The following is a 25,839-nucleotide window of genomic DNA, read 5'->3' as shown; positions in this document are numbered from 1 at the left end:
GACCTGGTTAAAGTACAGTGATCAGTCCTAATACAGATGTAAACTTTTTACTAAGGTGCTTTTTAAAAGCAATGTATAGCTACCCACCCAGTGGGAAATGATGATAAACCTGCATTATCTGCAATATGTGTGACCAGAGTTACTGTCATTAAGACTCGTAAGCCTTCAAAGACAAACTCACTAAGTCATTAAAATTCAGTAAAAGTCATTGAGTTCTACTCCATTAATTCTGGAATTGTATGTGCATCATTTCCTGCCCATACGGACTGCTACACCGTGACATCATTCAGGAATTCATAGGTGTCTATCTAATTGCTGGACTTTTCTAATCTTAAGGAAATGCTTCCTTGAGCTGAGTATAGAGTTGCCTGCAGGGGCATTTCCACGTGTCTGGAAGTCTAAGCCTGTGACTTCTATCTGGCACCTTTCCTCTGCCTCCACAGGGACATACTACAATCCAACACATTCGCAGAGCTCACTCCCTTAAACACGTGGCCAAATGCCAATATGTACTGCCTCTCCTCTGATAGCTACCCTTTTCAGTTTTCTTGTCTTTTGGGAACTCTTGGCTGTTTTATTAAGGCACATAACTATATAAAGCAAAATGAAGTTAGAAAGAAGCTGTAACGGTAGCATAATCCACATATCCCATTCATCACTAAACCATAAAGGTATTTGCTGGTGGCCTTTCAACCCCTCCCTTGCTCTCCGCCTCCTTGGTTCAGACACCTCTGTGAAATGGTCTCCAGTCTACCAAACCAGTCTCCAGCATGGCACTAAAGCTGCCGTTTCTAAAAACTCAGCAGAAAAACATAATCCCTTATATCCTCATGCCTACTGTGCACTGCCCTGAGGTCCCACGGCTGGGGCTTGGCTATGCCAGGATCTGTCTGCTCCTTTTCCTGTCTGAGTGCTGAACTTGGCAGCACCTCTTTCTCTGCCTCCCCCATCACGTCCTCGAGCTGCACTGGTGGTTAGCTCCCCTCTCAAATGTTCTTATACAGATGTGTGTTAAAGCCCCACCACACGGAGTTATATTTGTTTCTCTGGTCTGCATATCCCACTGGATTATAAGCCCCTGAAAAATAGAGACAATGGCTTATTTAACTTGGAATCGCCAGGGCAAAGAAGACAGAACACATGTTAACAGAAAGACCCAATGAATGATTTTCTACATTACAGTGAAAATGTAGACAATCGTGTCTTTCTATCTGCCACAAGGTAGTACAGCTGCAGATATACTTTAAAAACCATTTAGGAAACCTAGAAACTCTTTTTTTGAACTGAGTTCTTCTTCGTGGAGCGACTTTCAATAAGTAATCCAGGTCACGGAGGTCACTGAGCTTTGACCTCCTTCAATCAGAAAGCTCGATGCTGTGAGGATGCGGGCAGTCTATTCTCACTCGGAGCTCTCTCCAGCTCTTGTAAATGACCTACGATGGCTTTGGGACAATCAGAAGGAAAGTGAATGACATACCATGGGCTTCTCCGCCTTGACCGTTTTCACTTGGAGGCATTCCTCCCGCTTTGAGGTAGTGTTGCTGAGGTCCTTCTGCTCACCAAGGGCTCCCTGAGTCTGCCGCCCAGGTGACCTGGACTGGGAATGGCTGCCGGAATCCCGTGGTGGGGGGGGCCGAGGATGGATGTCCCCACGCTGCTTCTTGGTGACATGAGCCTCTGGGCCATGCACTGTCTTCACGTGTTTCCGGAGAGAGCTGGGGTCTGTGTAGCGCTTAGTGCAGCCTGGGATTTTACACACATATGGTTTCTGCCAAATGCCACGAGAAGGAGATAACAGATTGTTATTAAAGTGATTATGCCCAAGAACAACAGTCTTCTGTGGTTGCTCATTATATTTTTAATTCTTTAAAAGCACTTCCACAAAGCTTTGAGGTATTCAAATACCTCTAAATGATACAGAGGTTTAATAAAGGCCATTTGAACATTGTCCAAGGTCTAAAGAATCTAGCTTTAAGACATTAATGCTTTAGAGAGTGGTCAGGGAGAGCGAAGAACATACAAACTGCATTTATAATCTTGGAAACATTTATCCTTTGAGTAGGAAAAAGTATTGTAGTGTCACAGTAGGTTCTGAATAGCTATTTGATGATGACACATGATGATGATGACAAAGGAAAGCATAAAAGATACCCATCATTTAATCAGAAGAATGCTATATACCTTTTGGGAGAGCTCGTGTGAAAAAATATGGATGTCCTAGTTCTCAGCTCTAATATCACTCTACCCCCTTGAAAATGTGCTTTTTACACTTAGGCAGAAAAAAAAAATGCCTACAGATTCTTCCGTGTTAGGTATCATTAAAATACTGTCCGTTGGGTAGCATTACAATTCTGTGGGGATGGTCAGGGCTCAGAATATCCAGAACCTTTCTGATCCTGAGAGTTGTAAAGCCCTATTAGACTTTCCATGAAAGCTTACTCATAAACTGAAAAGGGCTAAGGGCTGGTGTCCTGGAGATGAAGATTCCTGGCCTGGGCTCCGCTCCTGAGTACTAAGGTCTATAAGTTATTTCATGTTAATTTCACTTTCTTTTCTTTTTAAATATATTTTATTGATTTTTTACAGAGAGGAAGGGAGAGGGATAGAGAGTTAGAAACATCGATGAGAGAGAAACATCGATCAGCTGCATCCTGCACATTCCCCACGGGGGATGTGCCCGCAACCAAGGTACATGCCCTTGACCAGAATCGAACGTGGGACCCTTGAGTCTGCAGGCCGACGCTCTATCCACTGAGCCAAACCGGTTAGGGCTAATTTCATTTTCTATGGGGGCTAGTGATCAAGTCTACAGCTACAGTCACAGAAATTACATGGATGCATATAGCTGAATATTACTCAAATTACAGTGTTGCTGGCATTGTATTCATAACCAATATTTGAATTATGAATTTGTTTACTTGACTTGAAATATATTCACGCATGCTTATATGAATATATACTTATATCTATATCTACATACCAGAAGATGAGCTATTAGCTAAGAAATAATCATAAAAAGCATGATGCATCCATTATATAAAAAAAAGATACCCTATCTTATAGAGTGTATATGTCTAAAAGATGCTTTTCCACTAAAAGCCCAAGAACAGATGGAGTGCTGCTTAAAATAATGATGAAAGGTCCTAATGTAGTGAAGCAAGGATTATGAAAATCATCCTGAGAGACTTCATCTCCAAATTTGAGATTCTTTTGGGTGGAACTGATTCCCATTAACTACGAATGACTTCTATTCAGGAGCTCCTGTGATTTGCAGCATATATATATATATATATATATGATGAAATAAGCACATCAAACTCTTTGCATTAGGGACAGAAGAATGGCTCCGATGATTAGTGCTATTACCTTATAGTCCTCTGACATGGGCCCTATGCATGCTCACTGCCCGGCTATGACATGCTGCTCCATCAGCAGACAGCCTGGGCTGCATGGGGCAGGTGTGTGGGGGATTGGAGGAAGGTGGGAGACAAAGCCAGGTCAGTGTGACATGTTTGAAGAGCTATTCCTCCTATAAATATATGCATGTGGACACTATGGGTTCGCCTGGAAATGGGGACACAGCTATAAGTGGAATGAGTCTACAAATGTTTGTCAACTCTCGCATTTCAGAAACAAAGAGCACATACGTGTGTGCCCAGGTGTCCTGCGTGTAAACATATAGACTTTCCACCTTCAAAAATCCAAAAAGACACAGGTTCTGGAAACTTAGGCTTCACAACAAAACACATTAGTTCAATTATGTAGCTTGGCACTCAAATTTTGTTTTCACCCATGAGTAAAATGAAATATAACTGTAGGCGAAGGTAAATGTTCTCAGACTTTCTCAGCTGAGGTACCTGTATTTCCTGCCCTGCATGCTCCACTTTTGGCGTGGCCAGTACCTTTTTGACGCACTGCACTGAAAGGTACTTTGTAAAGCAATTGGTACTGTTTATACTTGACTTTGTAAAATTTACCCAAAGAACTTTTTCAATACACATTGAATGATCTCTGCTATAGGCAAGACTCTAAACACAAAGTTATATACAACAGGAGTTAATCTCAAGGATTATAAAATATGGTAAGAAAAATATAACAGCATGTAATTATCTACAATAGAAAGTGTGCATGCTACAGAAGGATGTGGGCAGAAGGGAATCATATTTTAGTTAGGATGATCGTGGGAAGCATTAAATGTCTATATTGGGTATAAAAGAAACGGTAAGGGTCATGGTAAGGGTTAGATAAGATAATGTAGCTCGGCCGGTGTGGCTCAGTGGTTGAGTGTCAACCTATGAACCAGGAGGTGCAATTCTGCTCAGGGCATATGCCCAAGTTGTGGGCTCAATCCCCAGTACGGGGCATGCAGGAGGCAGCAGATCAATGATTCTCTCTCTCATCATTGATGTTTCTATCTCTCTCTCTCCCTTCTTCTCTGAAATCAATAAAAATATATTTAAAAAAAGATAATGTATACAAAGTGGTTACCACAATGTGTTGCACATAGTAAGTTCTTAATAAACAGAGCTTTTATTAGGGGGAGGCCTTGTAGTTCAACCAGGAAAGAAGAACAAGATTCTGAGGGATAAAAATGAGGGCAAGAAGATGGAAGAAAAGAAGTATCCCTGAGCAAAGATTCAGCAGCGGGACCACTTCATGCGTGTGGGCATGGCTGATCAAGCTGAGGCTGTCTGGGAGGGTCCATTCATGGTCATGATGACAAAAGGTCAAGACTGCAAGAGCAGGCGTGGGCTGGGTGAGCGCAGGTACAAGCCTGAGGAGTTTAACATTCCCTAGAGGAAAGAGGAGCCATTGGAACTTCATGGAGAGGGAGATACAAACAAATCGGAGCTTAGGAAATGTGCTTAGTGTGGCTTTGGGAGGAACTAGCTTCCTCGAGTGGGAATTACTGCCTGTAGCCTAGTCCACCGTGCTCCTTGCTGCACCTACAACAGCAAAGTGCTTTGCACATTAGCTATTGATATTTGTTTAGTAAATCAATGAAGGTATTATAAGAAAGCAAACAAATGAAAGATGGCATCTAGATTTATTTAGGATTGTGAGATTATACAACACTGGATTTCCTAGACAAACTTAATTTTGGTGTATCTGAAACTGTCCATCATTCATATGCAAGGACAAGCCTTATATAAAGAAAAGAGAAAAATAATTTACATGTTTGTGAATGAAATTTTATTTCTGTTTATGGTCAATGTTAATAATTTATCTTATGTAAATGACTCAACTTTGGTGTCAGATGGATACTAGACTTATCAGGGTAATCACTTTGTAATGTCTAATCACTATGTTGTATACATGAACCTAATATAACAAAGTATGTCAACTGTAATGAACAATTTTTTAGTTATTTAAAAAACTACTCAACCTTGGTAAAAAGTATTATTAACCAAGATATCTTTTAATATTATTATGCATATTAAACTCTTATTGGGCATGGCTCTTTCTACCTAACAAAAGAATAGAAGCTCAACTATAATACACTTAATTACAGCAAACATACATGTGTACATGTTTTAAAGTCCATGAAAAGATAAAAAGCTGAAGAGTATGTTTACGTGTATGCACTGCTAATCCTAACATACCCACTACTTAAATTTCTCCACAATAACAGGAGAGAACCTTGGCCTAAAATCCATAGGAATAAATACCCTCAAGTTTCTAGTCAAAATGATACTTAAATATATTAAATGTAGTTAAATACATTAATTAAATACTAAGTTCAGTTAATCAAATCCCCTAAAACATTTTAAACAGGGACATAATTCACATACTACTAAAAAAAACACCTTTTAAAAGATGCACAATTCGGTGTCACTTAGTACATTCACAATGTTGTGTAAACATCACTACTATCAAATTATAGAATATTTTCACCATCCTAAAAAGAAACCCTGTACCTGCTAGCGTCTGGCAACCACTAATCTAGTACAGCAGATTACACTCACCACTGCACATGGTAAAAGCATGTTGACATATAAAAAGGAGGTGAAGCATCTTTCCTAAAACATCCTCAAACAGTTGGTCAATAATAAGATATTCCAAATGATGTTTCCTTATTCCACCGCGACCTTTCAAAGAGTAAGTATGTGAACCTGCATGTGTGAGTTTATGTGAGTGCTTTTTAGGGAGTGTGGTTGATCTCATTAGAGATGGGGTATTTTTGTTTCTACTGTTTTTGTTGATCCTCACCCGAGGATATTTTTCCATTGATATTTTAGACAGAGTGGAAGGGAGGGGGAGCGATAGAGAGAGAAATATTGATGTGAGAGAGACACATCGATTGGTTGCCTCCCACATGGGCCCCGACCTGGGCTGGGGATGGAGCCTGCAACTGAGGCATGTGCCCTTGACTGGAATCAAACCCGAGACCCTTCAGTCCCCAGGCTGATGCTCTATCCACTGAGCCAAACTGACTAGGGCAGAGATGTTTTTTGCTCGCCCAGTTCAGCTGAAAGGAAACTCAGCGAGGACCATTTTTGCCACCAAAGCCCATGGCCAGCGAGCTGATGGCACATTCTGTTTTTAGCCATATTCCCTCTCTCAACTCTCCATCCGGAAGATCATGGATGGGCTTCACAGCACCTTGGGAGGTCAGATGACAGCCATGCCAAGGTCAAAATGCTCCTTCTCTCACACATTTCAAGCAAACTGCTGACATACTTGTGGGGCAGAGCTATGTTCCATATTAACAAATTCTAGGTAACTCTCCTATTTCTACCCAAACTATGGAAGCCTTTTTGTTCATCTCTGGATTCATTCAAGAGAAGGTTCACAGAGGAGCCAGAATGAGCTAGATCTTTAAGAAGCTGGAGTGTGCAAGCAGGCATGCATTAACATGTACACAAAATGAATCTGAAATCATTTTCTTCTTATGCTTCCCTGAAATTTTGAGGGGATAACTACCTAAAAATAACAGCAACACAACAGCACCCACCCACTCACCAACCATGAAGCTATACTCAATATGTTATCTTAACTAACTAGAAGCCATTCTGAGTTTCTTAGAATAACTTCCAAGACCTGTTGGAATATAAGATGTCTGGAAATCATATTTAGCCAAGGCTGGTTGCGCTGTAAAAGTCTTTTTTAAATATAATGCAGTGGAAGATACTACACCTGGAGAAAGCAAATAAAAATGGCTGTTCAATGGAAAGCTGCCACCAGCTGTTAACATGTGGCTTTGGACCCTATGCCTGGTGCTCACAGGGTCATCCTTTTCATGGATTCATGCTATTCCTGGCCTAACAAGTGGATGGAATTCCAAGTTAAATGCTCCTACTGTTTGACCAGTAGGTGGCAGTTCTGAAAAAAAGTAGAACTTGTTTGCCAGTGGTTTTAAGAAGTTCCCTCTTCATTAGAATTCCTCTCCAAACCAGGCCCAATTTTCAGCCCTAGCTCAAGGCCCCAGGCCTTCACTGGCAGCATCGGTGCTCAGTCATGCTGGGAATGGTCACGAGGAAACAGAATGGAACAGGCTCACCTCTCCCTCCACATATGGTCTCCATGAAGGTTCACTGTTTCTACCCATATCCTCTAGGCCCCAAGTGTGTCTCATGGGGAGCCTTACCTCATTGGAATGTGTTCTGTTTTGGTGCTTGGCACGATCGGAAGCATTCGAGAAAGCCTTGTTGCAACCTTCATGCTCACAGACATATGGTTTCTCTCCAGTGTGAGATCTCAAGTGTGTTTTCAAGTTTTCGAGTCTCGAGTAGGCCTTTGTGCAACCTTCAAACTGAAGACAACAGGTAAATCTGGATTACTCCACAGAATAACAGCTTATGCTTACCATTCCCTCCAATTGACAGAAGACTGACGTTTTGAGGGTCAGCAGCTTTTCAAAACGAAGTAACAAAAGTCCACTAAACTCTGCATTTATTGGGATTTAGTGCAGCTCGAGAGAAAGCATTTCAGTGCTCGTGAAAGTCATGGAGATCTTTTCTTAAGAGACCACTCAGTGCAGACAATGGGCTTCATTATCTGCTCATTGATCTCCTTGAATTCCCACTGATTTCAGATTCAGCACCAAGTTCATTATATGGCTTTGTGTGTTTATAAAGGGCCTTTAAAATGTAAAGCATCAGGGCTGAGCGGTGCCCAGTGTGCCTGGCGGGCACCTCAGTGAAAAAAGGCTTAGCCTCCTAGGAGTCCCAGTCTACTTGTGGGTAGGTTTATACTGGGCCATGAGAACAGACTAAGAGGGAGAGGAAATACTCTACCACCATATAGATTATATTTTTCTAAAGTCAACTTAAGTTTTTAAAATCATAGCTGGCACCGGCTTTTGCCCTCCAAGTCCTCTGACACAATGGATATGGGCACTGGGGCAGGCCCTGTGTCTGTGTGCTCATTCCAGTGCCCGCCAGTATGTCCCAGCCACCACCTGCCCACCTGCCACTCTGCAGAGCTGTGCTGTCCCCCCTGCTAGCCACAGGGGAATATTTATATTTAAATTTCCCAAAAGCAAATTTTAAACATTAGTTTCGTAGTTCTAGCCAAATATCAAAAGCACACAAGAGCCCAGCCAGTATCACGATTTGATTCCCAGTCACGGCACAAGCCCACAGTTTATGGGCTTGATCCCCAAAAGGGGGAGTGCAGGAGGCAGCTGATCAATGATTCTATCTCATCACTGATGTTTCTTATCTCTCCCTTCCTCTCTGAAATCTGTAAAAAAAATACATTTTTTAGAAAGTGCACAAGAGGTACATGTGGCTTGTGGCTACCGTGTTGGACAGTACACGACCATCTAGAATCTGTCCACCATCCCCCAAAGCTCAGTCAGCATTCTTTCTCCATTTCTTGCTTCCCTTCCATTTCAAAAATCACTTCGACAAAACACTGTATTCATCACAGACAGCACCCGCCACCCAGACATGCCACCCCTGAGCTGGAGTCATCATGCACAACCCTGAGAGTATGGCAAAGGATGCATGGTATGAATCCAGACACCCACAGGTGTGAGGTGACCCCCAAGCTGGCAGCCTGCACCACCCGTGTACTCACAGTGCATTTGTGAGGTTTCTCTCCCGTGTGTCGTCTCATATGCACCACCAGCATATACTGGGCTTTGAAGGGCTTCTGCTCTCTTGAGCAATCTAGCCACCGGCACACAAATTCCTTCTTCTCTCCATGAATATGGTCGTTATTTATATGCTGGGGGTTGAAAAAAAGAAAGAGAGAGATTAAATAAAAATCTATTACTTATTTCTAAAGGCAAAAAACAGCAATGCAAAAAATGCTCTAAAGACTATATGATAACTTTATCCAATTACAGGTTATTTTGCTCTAGTGAGTATACGTCTTACTTAAATTTGCTCATATTAACTGTATGTGTATACTTCCTAACTAACAGAAGGGACACTATTTGGAGGGAGCCTGATGTCCCAGGGCATCTGCAGAGCAGAGTTGTGAAACAGGGTGAGCCATACACGTGCTCTCTGGGTCTCTGTTATTGTTCATCTACCAAGTGGGGGTCAAGGCTCACTGCCCACAGAGGCACTCTCCAGCTCTCACACACCCAGGCCCTGGGTCAGGGCCATAGCTGGCTGCAGAAGAAGGACACACACGCATGCATGCACACAAACACACACAATCTGTAATAAGGACTCCCCCTCCCCAAAACAACAACAACACACCAACAAAAGCACTTCTCCAAGCTACACTTTATTTCCAACTAGTGGGATTTCTTCTAGAATAAGAATCACAGAGAAGTAAACTGAGATACTGGAAAACCAGGTGATCGTCCACAAAATGCTACAGGTTCTCAGGATCTTGGTGGTCGCATGCATAAAATAAAGAAATGGATGACCTAGTTCTAAAACGTTCTTTCCAGTTCCATAGTCCTATTAACCAGTTTTCTAAAACGAAGATGAATTTCCCTGAGTTCCCCAACAATTCAAAGTCTAACATCATGTGCCCTACAACTGGGAGACACAAGAAACTTAACGGCAGCACCAGAGGAAGAGAAGGTTCTTAATTTGGATCAAAGTTAAGTTAATTACAATATAATTAACATGTCAATTATGGATTACTGGGGAAATTTGTGTACTAATTTGATCTGTGGATTTTATTCTCCGGACACCCCACAGTTTTATTGGCCTTAACGTAAGGTTTTTGCAAACACCTTCTCAAACATACATAGAAATACAATCACTGAAACACGGTGTGATGAAGGAAAGCTCCCCTCGGGTCCCATGAGCTGCACAGCAGTGACAGAACGTTTAATTACTTTGCCGCCTCGGCTCCTCAGTGAGTGGTCTCTGGGGGCTGGAGCCTCAGACTCCCCCATCACAGCCTGCCTTTCCCAGTTACTCCACTAGGCGGCCGGCTGCTGCAAGGAAACAAGGAAGTGAGCCGGGCTATCTCTTGAGCTGAAAACGGAATGAGGGGAGAGAAAAGCAATTAACCATTCATTCTCCTCTCCTTGAGCAGCCCTCAGAAATCCTGAGGAACAAAGGGTGTGGGTAATACAGCACAGCGCACAGGGAGACAGCCAGCATCCTTTCAAAGGCTCTGAAGACAACAAGGAGGCTGCACAGAATCACTCAGGTTCACGCGGTGTAGCAACCCCAGGGCAAACAGGTGTGAATTTCCTATAAAAAGCCAACTGTCCTAGGTATTCGTGTTTGTTAAAAGTCATGCCGGTCTACATAAGTATATGAAGAGATCAGATGTGCGGGGCAATCTTTAAACTTGTGCTTCAAGTACACTTTTGCAGACCATTCACGTCACCCAGGATCGTCCCAAATGTGTGCTGACAATCCAGCCTTGAAGTCCACGTAACACAGAGGGGTTCAATGAATTCTCCTTTCCAGGGAGCAAAAAATTAATGGTCACACAAAATCACTCCATAAAAATTATTCTCGGTTCAGTTTTTTTTCCAAGTTCTAGAAATAAAGCTCCTTAGATTGATATACATGAAAAGGAAAGAAGAAAGGAGGAGGGGAGGCAGGTAAAGTTAAAACTGGAAACTGAATTAGAATTTGGGCTGAGTGACTCTTTGAGGTCAGAACCCATGTCTTTTAGCTTCAAATTCTCAGTAATTGACAAGTGTTCCTGGTATTTGGTAGAGCCTCAGTAAACTAAAACTGTTGTTGGACAAAACAAATTGTACTGTTGATGCTTTTGCTTATCTTTTCAACCTCATTTTACCTAGTATCCACACAATAATATTTTAATACAAGGTATTATATTATGTAAAATAACATACTATCAAGAATTCAAAAGAATTAGAAAGATATCCAAATGTGAGCCCTATTTTGCTGAGTAGAATACAAGGAATACAATGTGACAAACTGTAGAAGATGCCTAGAAGGGTACTGGTACCAAGCTGAGACAATATGTGATGGGAATCCCGTGCCAATCAGCAAGCACACTCCCAGTGTTATCTCCACATGACCGGGACAGGGTAGGTCCTGCACTGGACAGCGGAGGCAACCTCACTTTCAGAACCATTAGCATCTTGGAAATTTTGCTTTCTGCCCCCGTAGAGGAGCCTGAGTTCCACCTAACATGCTTTTTGTAATTTTTTGAAACTGTTCAAGTTTGGATGGAGACCACAAGTTCTTGTTCTTGAAATGAGTTCTATGATCTCAGCCAGCAGGGACCAGGTCCATCTTGCTTGTGTTTACGGTCCAAATGCTGAGCCTAGGATGTTATCAGTTACTACAAAGAAATACAGAGACATCTTTCTGTCTCTCCAGGTTGTTCAAATGTACGTTATTTTAAGCTTCAAACATTTCCTGGAGCTGGATTTCAAGTGAAAATTAAAATTCTAAGAAACCACAGACTTTACACGGCCACGGGTCCTAAATATTTACTTTTTTTTGCAAAGCTGCTTTGGCCTCTGCAAGGAGCGCGCATGCGGGCTCATCTCAGGGCAGACCTTCCGCTGCCGTGGGAAGAGCATGGTGGGCAACAGAAGGTGCATCCACCCAATTCCTGAGGAGCTGTGTACATTTGGACAGTTCAATCCACCTATTTGGGACTTTATTTTCTCATCTGTAGAATTAGGACAGAAATTTTCACCTGATGTGATACCAGAATTTAAAAAAAAATGTATTTTTATTGATTTCAGAGAGGAAGGGAGAGGGAGATAGAAACATCAATGATGAGAATCACTTATCGGCTGCCTCCTGCACTCCCCACACTGGGGATTGAGCCTGCAACCCAGGCATGTGACCTGACCGTGACTTCCTGGTTCATAGGTCGATGCTCAACCACTGAGCCATGCTGGCTGGCTGCAAGAATTTTTAAAGCATGCAATACCTGACTAGTTGGGGGCACTGACCTCTTTTCCCTTAGCTTGCCAACTAAAAAAATGACAACAGCCAACAAAACAACAGCTGTCCGGTGTGAATAAATCAAAATTATACCTATTTATTTTTGTGAGATATTTGCAAAAACATTTTTTGGTGTGCTGCAGAATTTTAGTAATTAGTTTGTGTGCCATGAGATGAAAAAAGCTGAAAATAGCTGAATTAGGATGATAAACTAGATCAGGTGTCAGCCAACGTTTTCCGTAAAAAGCCAGGTAGTAAATATTTCAGGCTTTTTGGGCCAAAAGGTCTCTGTTGCAACTTTTTACTTACGCCACTGTTTCAGGGGAGTAGCCGCACAGCTGTTACCTATGGACACCAAAAGTTTCCTGTGTCATGAAATACTCTTCAAAAAAGCACACACTCTTCTTTTCCAATTGTTTAAAACTGTGAAAACCATCCTTAGCTCACAGGCCGTGCAAAACCAAGCTGGGGGCCTGAGGGCCACGGGCTTGCTCCCCCTCCACTGGATGACTTCGAAGCTTCCTTTGTGGAGTTGCATAGCCCGTGACTTTCTCGGTCAAGGTGGCTTTCTAGCCCGAGAAAGTAAAATTCGAAGGAAATACGTCTCAGTGCCAGAGAAAAGGAAAGGCAGTAGGAAGGGATGAAAGTCAGAATCCTGAGCTAACACAAGGGGAGGGGTTAGTCCAGACAGACTTACCCCTTTTTGCATCGTGTTCCTGGGGCCGGGTGGACAAAGCACACATTCTTTGCTCACCGAAATCCCAGGTAGCTAAGGAGACTAATACACAGTAAGTTCTTAATATTCAACAGACCTAAAGATCCCAAGAAACTGCCCTGAAATTCAACGGGCATGTTTTCTTTGAAAATTTGACTTTCTAGCAGTGAAAACGTTAATCAAATATATAAATAATTTAATTGGAGGGAAAATAAATGCATGATTAAATTCCAAATGAATCCAACACAAAGTCTTGCAATTTGCCAGAGGCCCAAGCGCCAGAAAGAGATAGATGGAGTAAATTACGGTGTTGTATGCCAACTCTCTCAGCAGGACCGCTCTGAACGCGCCCTGTCTGAATAAACAGGTCAGGGGGGCCAGGACCAGGCAATACCTGGGAAAGACTGAGTCCCACCACTGAACTTCCCGATGGATCCAGTTCGCCAGTCTTCCAACAGGGATTATAGGCTTTTGCCTTAGGAAACTGTTGGCTGATGAAACAAACAAACAAACAAATATCTCAGGAGCCCACAGCAAACCAACAAAATTGAGATTTCACAACTGCGACTTTGTTAGTGGCTGGATGAGCTGAGACCCAGTGTTCCTGACTCTTCCACTACCCACGGGGCCGCAGGAGCAGAGAAAGGTGGGGGAAATCACTCTGCTGGCCTGGCAATTGAGGCAGCTGAAGGGGCTACTTTCTTTAAAGGGTTCTCTCTGGGAAGCCCAGTCCTCAGTGGCACCACAGAGACTGAGGCGCTGCCGGAAGAAAGACCTGAAGGAAAACGGGACAGGGAAGCCTTCCCTCCACCAGCAGCGCAAAGGAAGCCCTCAATGGACGTCACTGAGCTAGTCGGGTGCTCTCTTCTTGCTTCGTCATTTCACTCTGAGCTCAGAGCTGCCGGTTTTCCCTCAGTCTGGTCCCTAACCCTTTGTTCAGATGAAGGGTATGCTTGCAGCCCATAGATCCCAAATGTTCCCAGCTCTCCAAATACAGCTGCTGTTCATGCAGGTTGTGACCCTTGGAAGCCTCTGCCTTCTTCTGTCTCCCTCTCCTTCAGCCAGACTCCCCGCAGATTCCCACTCAGAAAGCACCATGGTGCTCAGTGGTTAGAGTACCAGCCTGCACACAGGAGGGTTGTGGGTTCGATTCCTGGTCAAGGGCACGTACCTGGGTTGCAGGTCCAATCCTGGCCCCTGGTAGGGACAAGTGTGGGAGGCAACCAATAGATGTGTCTCTGTCACATCTATGTTTCTCTCGCTCTCCTTCCCCTCTCCCCTTCCCTCCACGCTCCCTAAAATCAATGGAAAAAATGTCCTCACTCCTCCGTTGAGGATTAAAAAAAAAAGGCACAGTTTTCTAGATGCATCCCCCATTTTAGGTGATGTGTCAGAGGGGAAGCAACAGCATGGTTCAAAGACATGTGTGAAAGATTTGCACATTCCCATTCGACTCATTCAGCCAGGTGACACACTAATCAACAAATGCCTTGCTGTTTCAAGTGGTTCACTCTTTAAATTAGTCAGCTGCTTAATGTCAAGAAGGTAAATTCCTTCCGCAGTTGTAATGAAAATATTACTGCTGAGCACATCCAAAAACAGTGAGGACAGGAGACATACAACTTCGATTTCCATATGGCTCCCTGTGCACACCAGTCTTTTCCACAATACAAGGTAACTATAAAAGCAAAGAGCATAAAGCGCTCAGGTAAATATAATCTCTCTCCACACACAAACACCCAGGTACACATAGTGTAACTGCTTTACTAGGAAAGGAAATAAAGACTTAGAAAGCGGTGCATTTCATATAGGAACTAGAGGCCTGGTGCACAAAATTCGTGCATGGGGGGGGGGGGTGTCCCTCAGCCCAGTCTGCACGCTCCCCAATCTGGGATCCCTTGAGGGCAGTCGGACATCCCTCTCACAATCCAGGTCTGCTGACTCCCAACCGCTCGCCTGCCTTCCTGCCTGATTGCCCCTAACTGCTTCTGCCTGCCAGCCTGATCGATGCCTAACTGCTCCCCTGCCGGCCTGGTCACCCCTAAGTGCCCTCCCCTGCCAGTCTGGTCACCCCTAACTTCCCTCCCTTGCCAACCTGGTTGCCCCTAACTGCCCTCCCCTGCAGGCCTGGTCCCCCCCCCGCCAACTGCCCTCCCATGCAGGCCTGGTCACCCTCAACTGTTCTCCCCTGCAGGCCTGGTCGCCCCCAATTGCCCTTCTCTGCCACCATTTCTTGTGGTGGCCATCTTGTGTCCACATGGGGGCAGCCATCTTGTGTGTTGGAGTGACAGTCAAATCCCACTCTTTATTAGATGGGATACCCAAGACAATGGCACTGCATTATGGGCTTGCAGGTCTGCTGAAGCCTAGAGCTGCTTGTTGGACGCTCAGTTTTATTTCTGATTCATCCCTTTGCTACATTTCTCTGCATCTGGACCCACTAACATGCCTCTATTTGATGCCATGATTGTTTTTTATTTATTTTTATTTATTTATTTTTTAAATATATTTTATTGATTTTTACAGAGAGGACGGGAGAGGAATAGAGAGTTAGAAACATCGATGAGAGAGAAACATCGATCAGATGCCTCCTGCACACCCCCCACTGGGGATGTACCCGCAACCAAGGTACATGCAATTGAACAGAATCGAACTTGGGACCCTTCAGTCCGCAGGCTGACGCTCTATCCACTGAGCCAAACCGGTTACGGCATCATGATTGTTTTTTAAAAGGAAAGAAGAAAACACACATTTCCTTCTCAGAATATCAAAATGGAAATGTTTGATACTTTATAAATATTTTCACATAGCTACCAGGTCATTAGCTCATAAACCAAGTTGAGTTAATGAATATGTTTAACAGAATTCAGTAATTTGAAACTTAGGGGAGTACGTTAAGAAACCCTTCTATTTTGGCAGAGGATGGAATATGAACAAGTAAACAACTTTAAGAAAGCTCAATTTTCAATAAACCTATTACTATCTCTTCACTTAGTAGTCCAGAGATATTTCTGAAAAGGAGAGAGAAGGAAAAATAATTTAGAATCAATTTAATTTATATTAAAAATAATTTGATAGATTAAAATGCTTTGTCTAAAATGAAAGCTCTCTACAAGAATCCCTCAAAACGTTCCATCTGAAATGAGGCACATACCTTCTTGTTTTATCTATTATTTGATACATGGACCATTTTTGAAGTTTTACAACTGTCATGACATGGATTCTATTAGAGACAGGCTGTGATTGGATTCCTAAAGGCTTCACGAGGCAGGAGCAGAAATAAGCAGGAATCACAGACTACCAGGGCTGCAAAAGGCCCTATATCTCAATATGCACTTTAATTTTAGATAAATAAAATAATTTAAATGGTTTCAGTGTCACCCATCAATCTTCCTGCCAGAGTGTTTAAAAAGCTGTAACAGCTTGCTTTGAGAGGGATCTTCATTCAGAAGCAGACTCAATAAACAACTGTTTCAATTCACACGACCTAATAAAAATATCTACATTTCTTTCAGTTTTCTGTTAAATTATACAGTAAATAAAAGGACACAGGTTACAAAACTGCATTCTCTTCAAAAAAATAAAATATTTTCCTATTTCTAACTTGTAAATATTAAGAATTGGGGTGAGATCAAACAAAATATACTTCTTGTCGACAGTTATTTAAATTTTGTTTCTAGGTGCAAATCTGTAACAAAATTATTTTCTTTCATGTGGGAGAAAGGCAAAGTTCCTTAAGAGGGTAAATGTTTTGTCCAAACAATGGGATTCACAGAACCTCCCTCACCCCACCCCACCCCCACCAGAGTCAACCGAACATATATGTTCCACTGCAATGGAACTCCAGCATTCACATTTAAAAACAAGAGTGTACAGAAAGGACTCACGTAGTGGCATGTGCTAAAACTTGCATGAACCACCGAAACCGGTTTGGCTCGGTGGATAGAGCGTCGGCCTGCGGACTGAGGGGTCCCGGGTTCGATTCCGGGCAAGGGCATGTACCTTGGTTGCGGGCACATCCCCAGTGGGAGGTGTGCATGAGGCAGCTGATCGATGTTTCTCTCTCATCGATGTTTCTAGCTCTCTATCCCTCTCCCTTCCTCTCTGTAAAATATCAATAAAATATATTAAAAAAAATAAAAAAATAAAACTTGCACGAACTTTGACAACATCATGATAATTAAAAGAAACCAGTCACACAAAATGAACAATTATTGCACAATTCCATTCATATGAATGCCCAGAATCGGCAAATCCGTACAGAAAGAAAGCAGATTAGTGATTGCCAATGGCTGAGGAGAGACTGGGAGATGGATAATGAAACATATTATAAAGTGGATTGGGATGATGTTGCACAACTCTGTGAATAAGTAAAACACACTGAATTGTTGTATACTTCAAATGGGTATAGGAACTGTATCTCAATAAAGATGTCCTTCCACCCCTCCAAAAGAAGGAAACCACAACAATGTACTTGGTGATGAACTCTGGTGACAATGGAGACTGTGGGGAGAAATAGGAAAAAAATCCAACAGTCCCCAGGACTGTATATAGCCTTCAGACAAACTAGGGGTTGGGCATATCAAATGACTTCCCACAGAAGCAGAAGGCTATATGCATCTTTATCAGAACTTCTGTACGCACACACACACACCACAATATCCAGACAGATTGAGTTAAAGCAGAACATACTTTTATGGCACAATATTTCCTGGTGGATTTCACACTGAACTCAGAGTTAACAATCTGGGAACTGCACATAAATGACAACTTCTCTGTATATTCCTTCCTCATCTTTCAAGATGTACAGATGAGTGGGAAGATGGAGAAAACTCAACTTTGTACAGAGTTGGAAACACACCTAAAACATTATACACTAATATTAATTCAAGTAAGTTAATACAAAATAGCACATGACTTGGAAAAACTGGTTATTTTCTAACGAATTATACATTCTAACGTTCACTAAAAACTCATAAAAAATTCAAGGCCAGTTAATTCAGAATCTCTGCATTTTTGGTTTTATTGTTACCCTGAATTACAAAATAACTAGATGTAAACATTATGTAATTTGTGATATAATTTATTTAGCTGACACTCTCTCCCCCAAAGAAGGGCATGTGTTATTGGTTCAAATTTATGAACACAGAGCAGTATACTACTGCTTAATATTAAGATGACCCAAAACTTAAATTCTAGTCTTTGAAAATAATATTTTAAAAGCAAAATATAAAAATGAATAACATCAATTAATGTGATTTACGTTTCTTAGATAAAAAGAAGTCATCCTCATCACTGAAAATGGGTTAAGGGCCCATAATTCCTTGTAAGAACTGTAAAACTGCTCTCTCACAGTTTTATTCTCTGGATTCTAACTTTACTAAAACATAAATGTAACCTTTCTCTTTTCAGAAGGTTCTTTTACAGTGTATTAAGGTGACTTGTTAAAGAACTTCTCAGAATTTCTTTTCTGAAAAGGCCAATATTTAAATCCCATTGATATTTTAAATATAGATATAAAGCAGTTGAATCATACCCCCCAAACATTCCAAGATTCTGCTTACATCGTATCTACAAGTATGTGGACATATTTAATTTTTTATCTTATGCTTTTAAAATACCAACTTTTGCTTTAGCCAAAATAACTAAATCAATCAAAATAAGTAGCCAAAATGAAAATACAAACTCTTCTTAAAGCAAACTGATTGGGGACCTAGTGATCACAAAGAAAACTATTAATAGTTTAAACAAGTAAGAATTTATTAGTATCCATTTTAGAAATAAGAATAAGAATACTAAACTTGGACAGACAAGATAAAAACTGTGTAATCACAGAACGAAATAATTTAGGAAACCAGTCTTCAGAAAGCCATCTTCTATTTCATTTCTACAGTGAACTAATCCACCAAGCACAGTGAGAGCCAGCTTTGCATTCCTAGCTCTAGCTCCCAAGGAGAAGAAGGCAAAGCCCCACATTTCTGCACCTCACCGGCTCCTGGACGGAGAAGAAGAGTGAGGTCAGAGGATCCAGGAAAGGTGGCCATAAAATGCTACCTCTCCCAAGGACGAAACGAATTGGTCACTCACATGTATGGATCATTTCTATGTATCCAGTATATCTGGAAAGCATTGCCATCCAAAGGAATGGCATTTGTTGCCAAGTCAAATATTTCAGAAGCCAAATTGCATCCTACCTTGGGGGTTTGGATTTCTGCCATGAAGAGAAAGGAGGATTAATGTATACTATTTCCACCTTGTATCTGTACAGCAGTCACACTCTTCAAAAACATGTTGCCCTGGCCCCATGGCACAGATGGTTGAGCATCATCCTGTACACCAAAAGGTTTGATTCCCAGTCAAGGCACATGCCTAGGTTGTCGGTTTGATCCCTGATCCCTGGTCAGGCACATTCAGGAGGCAACAAATTGATGTTTCTCTCTCACATCAAGCACCCCCCCCTCCCCCCGCCTCTAAAAATCAATGAAAACATATCCTCGGGTAAGGATTTTAAAAAATCATGCTTTCTTTTGTTATAAAACTTGAACATTTGGGTGAATAGGTATAATAATATAACAGCACATCTTGCACTTCTAATACATAGCCCTTATAAAAGCACCCTCATGTTCTCCACATTATGCAGCAATAATTCTGAACATTACAATTAATCAACCCTAAAAACTACGTACTGTTTCACAGGTTTTGATACTATAATTCTGATGACTATAATACTTGTTAAGAAAATAACAAAAATGTATTTGGATTTCAAATGATAATCTATTTTTTATTTTTGGAGAGAAGTCAACTTTTTTTAAAATTAACTCCTGAGATATGGAATAGAAAATTTATTGGTGTGGCTCAGTGGTTCAGCACTGACCTTTGAACCTGGAGTTCACGGTTTGATTCCCCGTCACTGGGCTCCATCTCCAGTGGGGGGCATGTAGGAGGCAGCCAATTAATAATTCTCTCACATCATTGATGTTTCTATCTTTCTCACCCTCTCCCTTCCTATCTGAAATCAGTAAAAATATATTTTTTAAAAAAGAAAAAACAATTTATTGTGGTGCCTGCCCAGTCCCAACCCAGAGCATGACTTTGCCTGGACGTTTTCTGCCCATCACATTGCGAAGGGAGGGTGCTGCAGGAGGTGCCGGGAGCCTTCAGCAGTCAGAAAGAGATTAGTGAGCACATGTGTGCATGTGAGCATGCAAAGGGGGTGGGGTCTACTGCTGTTGGAAACACAGGCAAATCTCAAGAAATATTGGAAGAAAAGACAGCGGCAGGCAAGCAGGCAAAATTATCCATTTGGAAATCTGCCCACAATCCCACTGAGCTGACTTATTCAATCACTATTAACTCAGTGCTCATTTATGATATGACAGTTACTGTCCTAAACACTGAAGATCCAAGGCTGAATAAGACATAGCCATTGGATCTTATCCAAATTTGGCTGTTGAAATACAGAAAGGAATACTGTTTAAAAATTAGTTTCACATCATGGATACCTTTGCAACTAAAAAGTAAATTAACTACCCAAAAGAACACAGGAGTCTCTTCCTTCCCTCACATCCCATATCATGGAAAACTAGCATGCCCATGGCCCATGGCCTTTTCAGGTTTGTCTCACCAAAAACATGGGAAGGAAACCCTTGCATGTCGATGCTTTAGCAAGCTTTTCAACATGTAGAATAAATAACTACCATTTTTTGATCAACTCTTAACTTATTCACATGTTATCCTCCCCTTCTATACATTGTAATCCCTTATTGCTGGTATATACGAGTATAAGGATATAAAAATAAAAGTTCTTATATGATACTAGAGGCCTGATGCATGAAAAGTCACACAAGAGTAGGCCTTCCTTCCCCAGGCTGCCGGCACCGGCTTCCCTCCGGCTCCTGGGACCTGGGCTGCTTCTCCCCTCTGGCCGCTGGCAGGCACCCGGGACCCGGGCTGGCTTCCCTCCAGCCCGGCTTCATCAGAAAGTATGTCTGGAACGACGTGGGAAGGACGTCTGGTCTAATTAGCATATTACCCTTTTATTATTATAGACTAGAGGACCGGTGCATGAAATTCGTGCATGGGGGGCGGGGGGTCCTCCCTCAGCCCAGCCTGCACCCTCTCCAATCTGGAACCCCTCGAGGGATGTCCGACTGCCTGTTTAAGCCCAATCCCAGTGGGATCGGGCCTAAACAGGCAGTCGGACATCCCTCTCACAATCCAGGACTGCTGGCTCCCAACTGCTCGCCTGCCTGCCTTCCTGATTGCCCCTAACTGCTTCTACCTGCCAGCCTGATCACCCCCTAACCACTCCCCTGCCAGCCTGATTGATGCCTAACTGCTCCCCTGCAGGCCTGGTCCCCCCAACTGCTCTCCCCTGCAGGCCTGGGTCCCTCCCAACTGCCTTTCCCTGCAGGCCTGGTAGCCCCCAACTTCCCTCCTCTGCCTGCTTGGTCACCCCTAACTGCCCTCCCCTGCAGGCTTGATCGCCCCCAACTGCCCTCCCTTGCAGGCCTGGTCCCTCCCAACTGCCCTCCCCTGCTGGCCATCTTGTAGTGGCCATCTTGTGTCCACACGGGGGCAGGATCTTTGACCACATGGGGGCAGCCATCTTGTGTGTTGGAGTGATGGTCAATCTGCATATTACTCTTTTATTAGATAGAATATAGGCCTGGTGCACGGGTGGGGGCAAGCTGGTTTGCCCTGAAGGGTGTCCCGGATCAGGGTGGGGGTTCCCTTGGGGCGTGGGGTGGCCTGGGCGAGGGGCCTGTGGTGGTCTGTAGGCTGGCCACACCCCCCGGCGACCCAATCGGAGGCCCTGGTATCTGGGATTTATTTATCTTCTACAATTGAAACTTTGTAGCCTGGAGCGGAGCCAAGCCTTCTGCTTGCTCCGTGGTGGCAGCCATTTCTATTGGGATGTATGTATCCTCTATAATTGAAACTTTGTAGCCTTAAGCAGAGGCCTGGGCGGGCCAGGGTGTGCGGAAAGCTTGGCTTCCTCCATTGCCGGGGGCAACCCTAGCCTCCTGCTCCTCCTGCTCTTTCTAGCTCCGTGGCTGCTGCCATTTCTGTTTGGGTTTATGTATCTTCTATCATTGAAACTTTGTAGTCTTGAGTGGAGGCCTAGGCTGGCAAGGGCAGGCGGAAAGCTTGGCTTCCTCCATTGCCAGGGAAACCCAGGCCTCTTTTCTGCTCTCTGTGGCCGGAGCCATCTTGGTTGGGTTTATTTGCATATTCACTCCTGATTGGCTGGTGGGCGTGGCTTGTGGGTGTAGCGGAGTGATGGTTAATTTGCATATTACTCTTTTATTAGGTAGGATGGACATACACTAACTTTTCCATATCTAGCCTGTAGTTTTCTTTGTTAGTAGATAACACAGAGTTTATAGAAAGAACATTGACCAGACATCTACACTAATAAAAGAGAAAGATGCAAATTGACTGTACCTCCGTGACACCCACCAGCCAATCAGGAGCGAGTATGCAAATTAACCCAACAAAGATGGTGGGTTAATTTGCATACATAAGCATGGAGTGAAGACTGAAGGCTCAGGCCCAAGCGAAGACTGAAGAGGCTTGGCTTCTCCGCTGCGGCCGGAGCAAAGGCCTGGGTCATGGGTGCCGGAAAACTGGTGCTGGCAGCCAGGGGAAGGAAGGCCTATTGCACTAATCTTTGTGCAACAGGCCTCTAGTTAGGGTATATGATTCATTCGTTTACTGTGGCAAAACAAATATAAGTAAAACATAGACACTGTGCCTGAGATGATACTCTAAATGGGGCAAATGAGAAACAAGTGGTTAAAATTAAATGGAGGGGGTAGCAATAAAGACAGAAGTCAGGAAAGCCTTTAGGAGCAGGTAAATGAGCTGAATCCAGAAGGGAGAGGGATCCAGAAACAAACGGAAGTGTACCCCAGAGGGAGGGTCCAAGGTCAAGAAAGAGCGTGGTTTGTTGGTAAATAACACCAAGTGCAGGGGAGGAAGTGTGTGTGTGAGCCATGCTCTACGAGAGGTGAGGGAGCTGTCAGGAGGATGAGTGCTCCAGAGGTTGGGTGGGGCAAAACCATGAGGGGTGTTGAATGCCCTAAGGCACCCAGACCGCAGGCAAGCAAGCAAAGTTTTGAACAGGACATTGATCAGATGTGTGATGATAAAAGGTAGCTGAGTAGTGTAACTGAGTAAGACTGAGTGGGAAGCCCATTCAGGGAGCTGCTATAATCATCCAAGAGAGCTGTGATCTGGAACTAAGGCAGTAGTGAGAGCTGTGGTCTTGAACTAAGGCAGTATTCTCTCATGAGGATAGCGAGAAGGAGCTAGATTTGGGAGACATTTTGATATAATTTGTGGATGGTAAATAAAGAAAGGAGTAATAGATGATACTGAAGTTTCTAGCTTGACAGAATCTGAAATAACAGCATTGGAGATTTGGGAGAGATTATGTTTCTGTTTGGGGTATGACATATTGGAAGTGTCCCAGAGCATCTCCATAAAGGGAAAAGACAAGTCTGAACATGAAGATTTAAGAATGTAAGGAAGGCCATGGCTAATAAAGGAGGGCAGCTCCTGCCCTACTCCATGCTACCTTTGGTGATCTCAATATACAGAATTTTAAGGATTGCACAAAGCCCAATTTGAAAACCCCTAGTCTATGGAGATGGTAAAGAGGATGAAGAACAGCAATTGGAAATGAAGGAAAACCAATGTTTAAGAAAATACATAAATAAAAAAGGAAGTAAAGGAGAGAACAAAGGAGAAAAATAAGATGTCAGGGACTGGGGCACATCAATCCTGTTGGATGTATCTGCAGGACTCCTGGGCAGAACATCTACAGAAGTCAGTAAAAGCTAAGTTCTCTGCCAGTGACAGCTCCCAGTTCCAGCAAGTTCTGGGGGATCAGCTGGGAAAGAGAGACAATGTCTAGTACCATGGCAGAGAATGGGATCTTAAGAAGGGAAACTGTCCCATTTCTAGTTCCCATGCTGGAAGGGGCTAATGAACAGGTAACAAAAATAAAAAGTAATCATTTTTAAGGTGTTTTCTGCTTGAATCCTCTTTGTTTCCTCCACAATGTCTGTAACATTCAGTCCTGTGCTTAAGCCTTTTTATGGAGAACAGCAGCAGAGGTTGAGAAGACTGCTACCTGCCTCTCTCGGTCTGGGCAACAGCATGAAGGAAACAGAGCAGTCACCAGGGACTGAGTGCCCAGCAAGATGGGATAAAATTCGAGGGGTCTCAAGGACCACAGAGACCTGGGCACACCTGACTTCCCCCAGGATACTAGATGAAGAGCGGGGCCAGTGCCTTAAAGAAAAATGCCACTCCAGAGGCAGGACAACTGGGTACGCAGCTGGAGACACTTGGGTTACATCTAGGATGGGGCTACTAAGTCAAGATTATTTAATCTCCTTCCAATGTGGCCTCCTTAATAAGACTGTTCACCCACTTACAGTCCAACCTCCTGGTCCCTGGAAGCTCCACCCCCACCACCCCTTTACCTTGCTGGGCTCGGATCACGTCTAACATGCTTTAATTTACATCCAGAGACTGTTTATGATTTGCTGTCTGCTCTCCTCCATAAGAATGTGAACTCCACACAGGCAGGGATTTTTATCGGGTTTGTTCAATGATATATCCCAAGTGCCTGGAACAATACCCAGTAGAGTAGGTGTTCAGAAAATTTTTATTGGAGGAATGTGTTATCGGAAAGACTACATTTAGAGCTAATGTGATCCTAGGTCTCAATATACTCCCAATCTGCCACTTGCCTTACGTTTGTGCTATGAGAACCAGAAGGCATAAGAAACAGAAGCAATTTCCTGTGATACCTCCATTCCCAACAACTGGATAAACCTCAGCATCACATATGCCTTTAGGGTCAACCAAGTAGAACTACCTTTTTATCTTTCAACTGTAGACTGATATTTTGAGCTAATAATGACATAATTCAGAGTTATCTTAGCTGGCTCCTATTATTTTTTTTAAATATATTTTTATTGATTTCAGAGAGAAAGGGAGAGGGAAGGAGAAATAGAAACATCAATGATGAGAGAGAATCATTGATTGGCTGCCTCCTGAATGCCACACACTGGGGATCTAGCCCACAATTAGGGAATTGAACTGTGACCTTCTGGTTCATAGGTCGATGCTCAACCACTGAGCCATGCCGGCCGGGCCTATTCATAAATTTATTTTTGAATAAATTCTAAAATTTATTTTTGCCTCCCATGACAACGCTGAGCTGACATTAACTTTGGGGTAAGAACTCTGGGATTTCAGTGATTATCCTAACTTTCATGTTGCGTTGTCTATAGAAAGCAAGTAATCTTGTACTTTACTATAGGTTTCTCCTGAAGTAATTCAATAAAGCTTCAGATAGGGGGGGGAGGGGTGAAATGGCCAAGTTTCTCTTGTGCTTAAACTATATTCTGTCGCACTGAAATTTTGCCCCCTGGCTACTATTTTTGTCAATAGTTTATCCAGATTTCTTCCTAATGTGAGAGTGTTAAGTAACAGAAGACTGAGGGCCATATTTCCTCTCTAATCTGCTTGTGGAAATCTCATTAATGTAATGGAAATTTTGCCCCCTACCATGACTAAAGTGTTTGTTCAGACAGAAGCCATGATGTAAGGTTGTTCCTATAGAGTTTCAACTGGAGAAATAAATAAGGAAGGCACTTTACAAAGAGACACAGGTTTAAAGCTGACAATTAAAGAAATAAATAAAAATAAGGGGGTCTATGTGCACAAAATGATCTGTGATCCTTCCAAAGTGAACTGGAAAAACAAAGCAAAAAATACATAATTTTTTTTTTAAAAGAAACC

At 42.9% G+C, this 25,839-nt stretch overlaps 1 protein-coding gene across 1 annotated transcript in view; it reads right to left on the bottom strand.

Moving 5' to 3' along the window:
• GLI3 (GLI family zinc finger 3) overlaps window positions 1-25,839 on the bottom strand; it is a 267,120-nt gene that overhangs the window by 9,134 nt on the left and 232,147 nt on the right. Inside the window, exons 10-12 of the mRNA XM_080665499.1 lie at window positions 9,025-9,174; window positions 7,589-7,753; window positions 1,478-1,768 (exon numbers count right to left, since the gene is read on the bottom strand). Of these exons, the coding sequence (XP_080521625.1) occupies window positions 1,478-1,768; window positions 7,589-7,753; window positions 9,025-9,174 (606 nt within the window). The remainder of the gene's footprint in view (window positions 1-1,477; window positions 1,769-7,588; window positions 7,754-9,024; window positions 9,175-25,839) is intronic.

This window comes from Plecotus auritus (assembly GCF_963455305.1).
Source record: "Plecotus auritus genome assembly, chromosome: 4".
Taxonomy (NCBI): domain Eukaryota; kingdom Metazoa; phylum Chordata; class Mammalia; order Chiroptera; family Vespertilionidae; genus Plecotus; species Plecotus auritus.
Note: the sequence above shows the minus strand (reverse complement) of the source record. Positions and strands in the feature narration are given on the sequence as shown.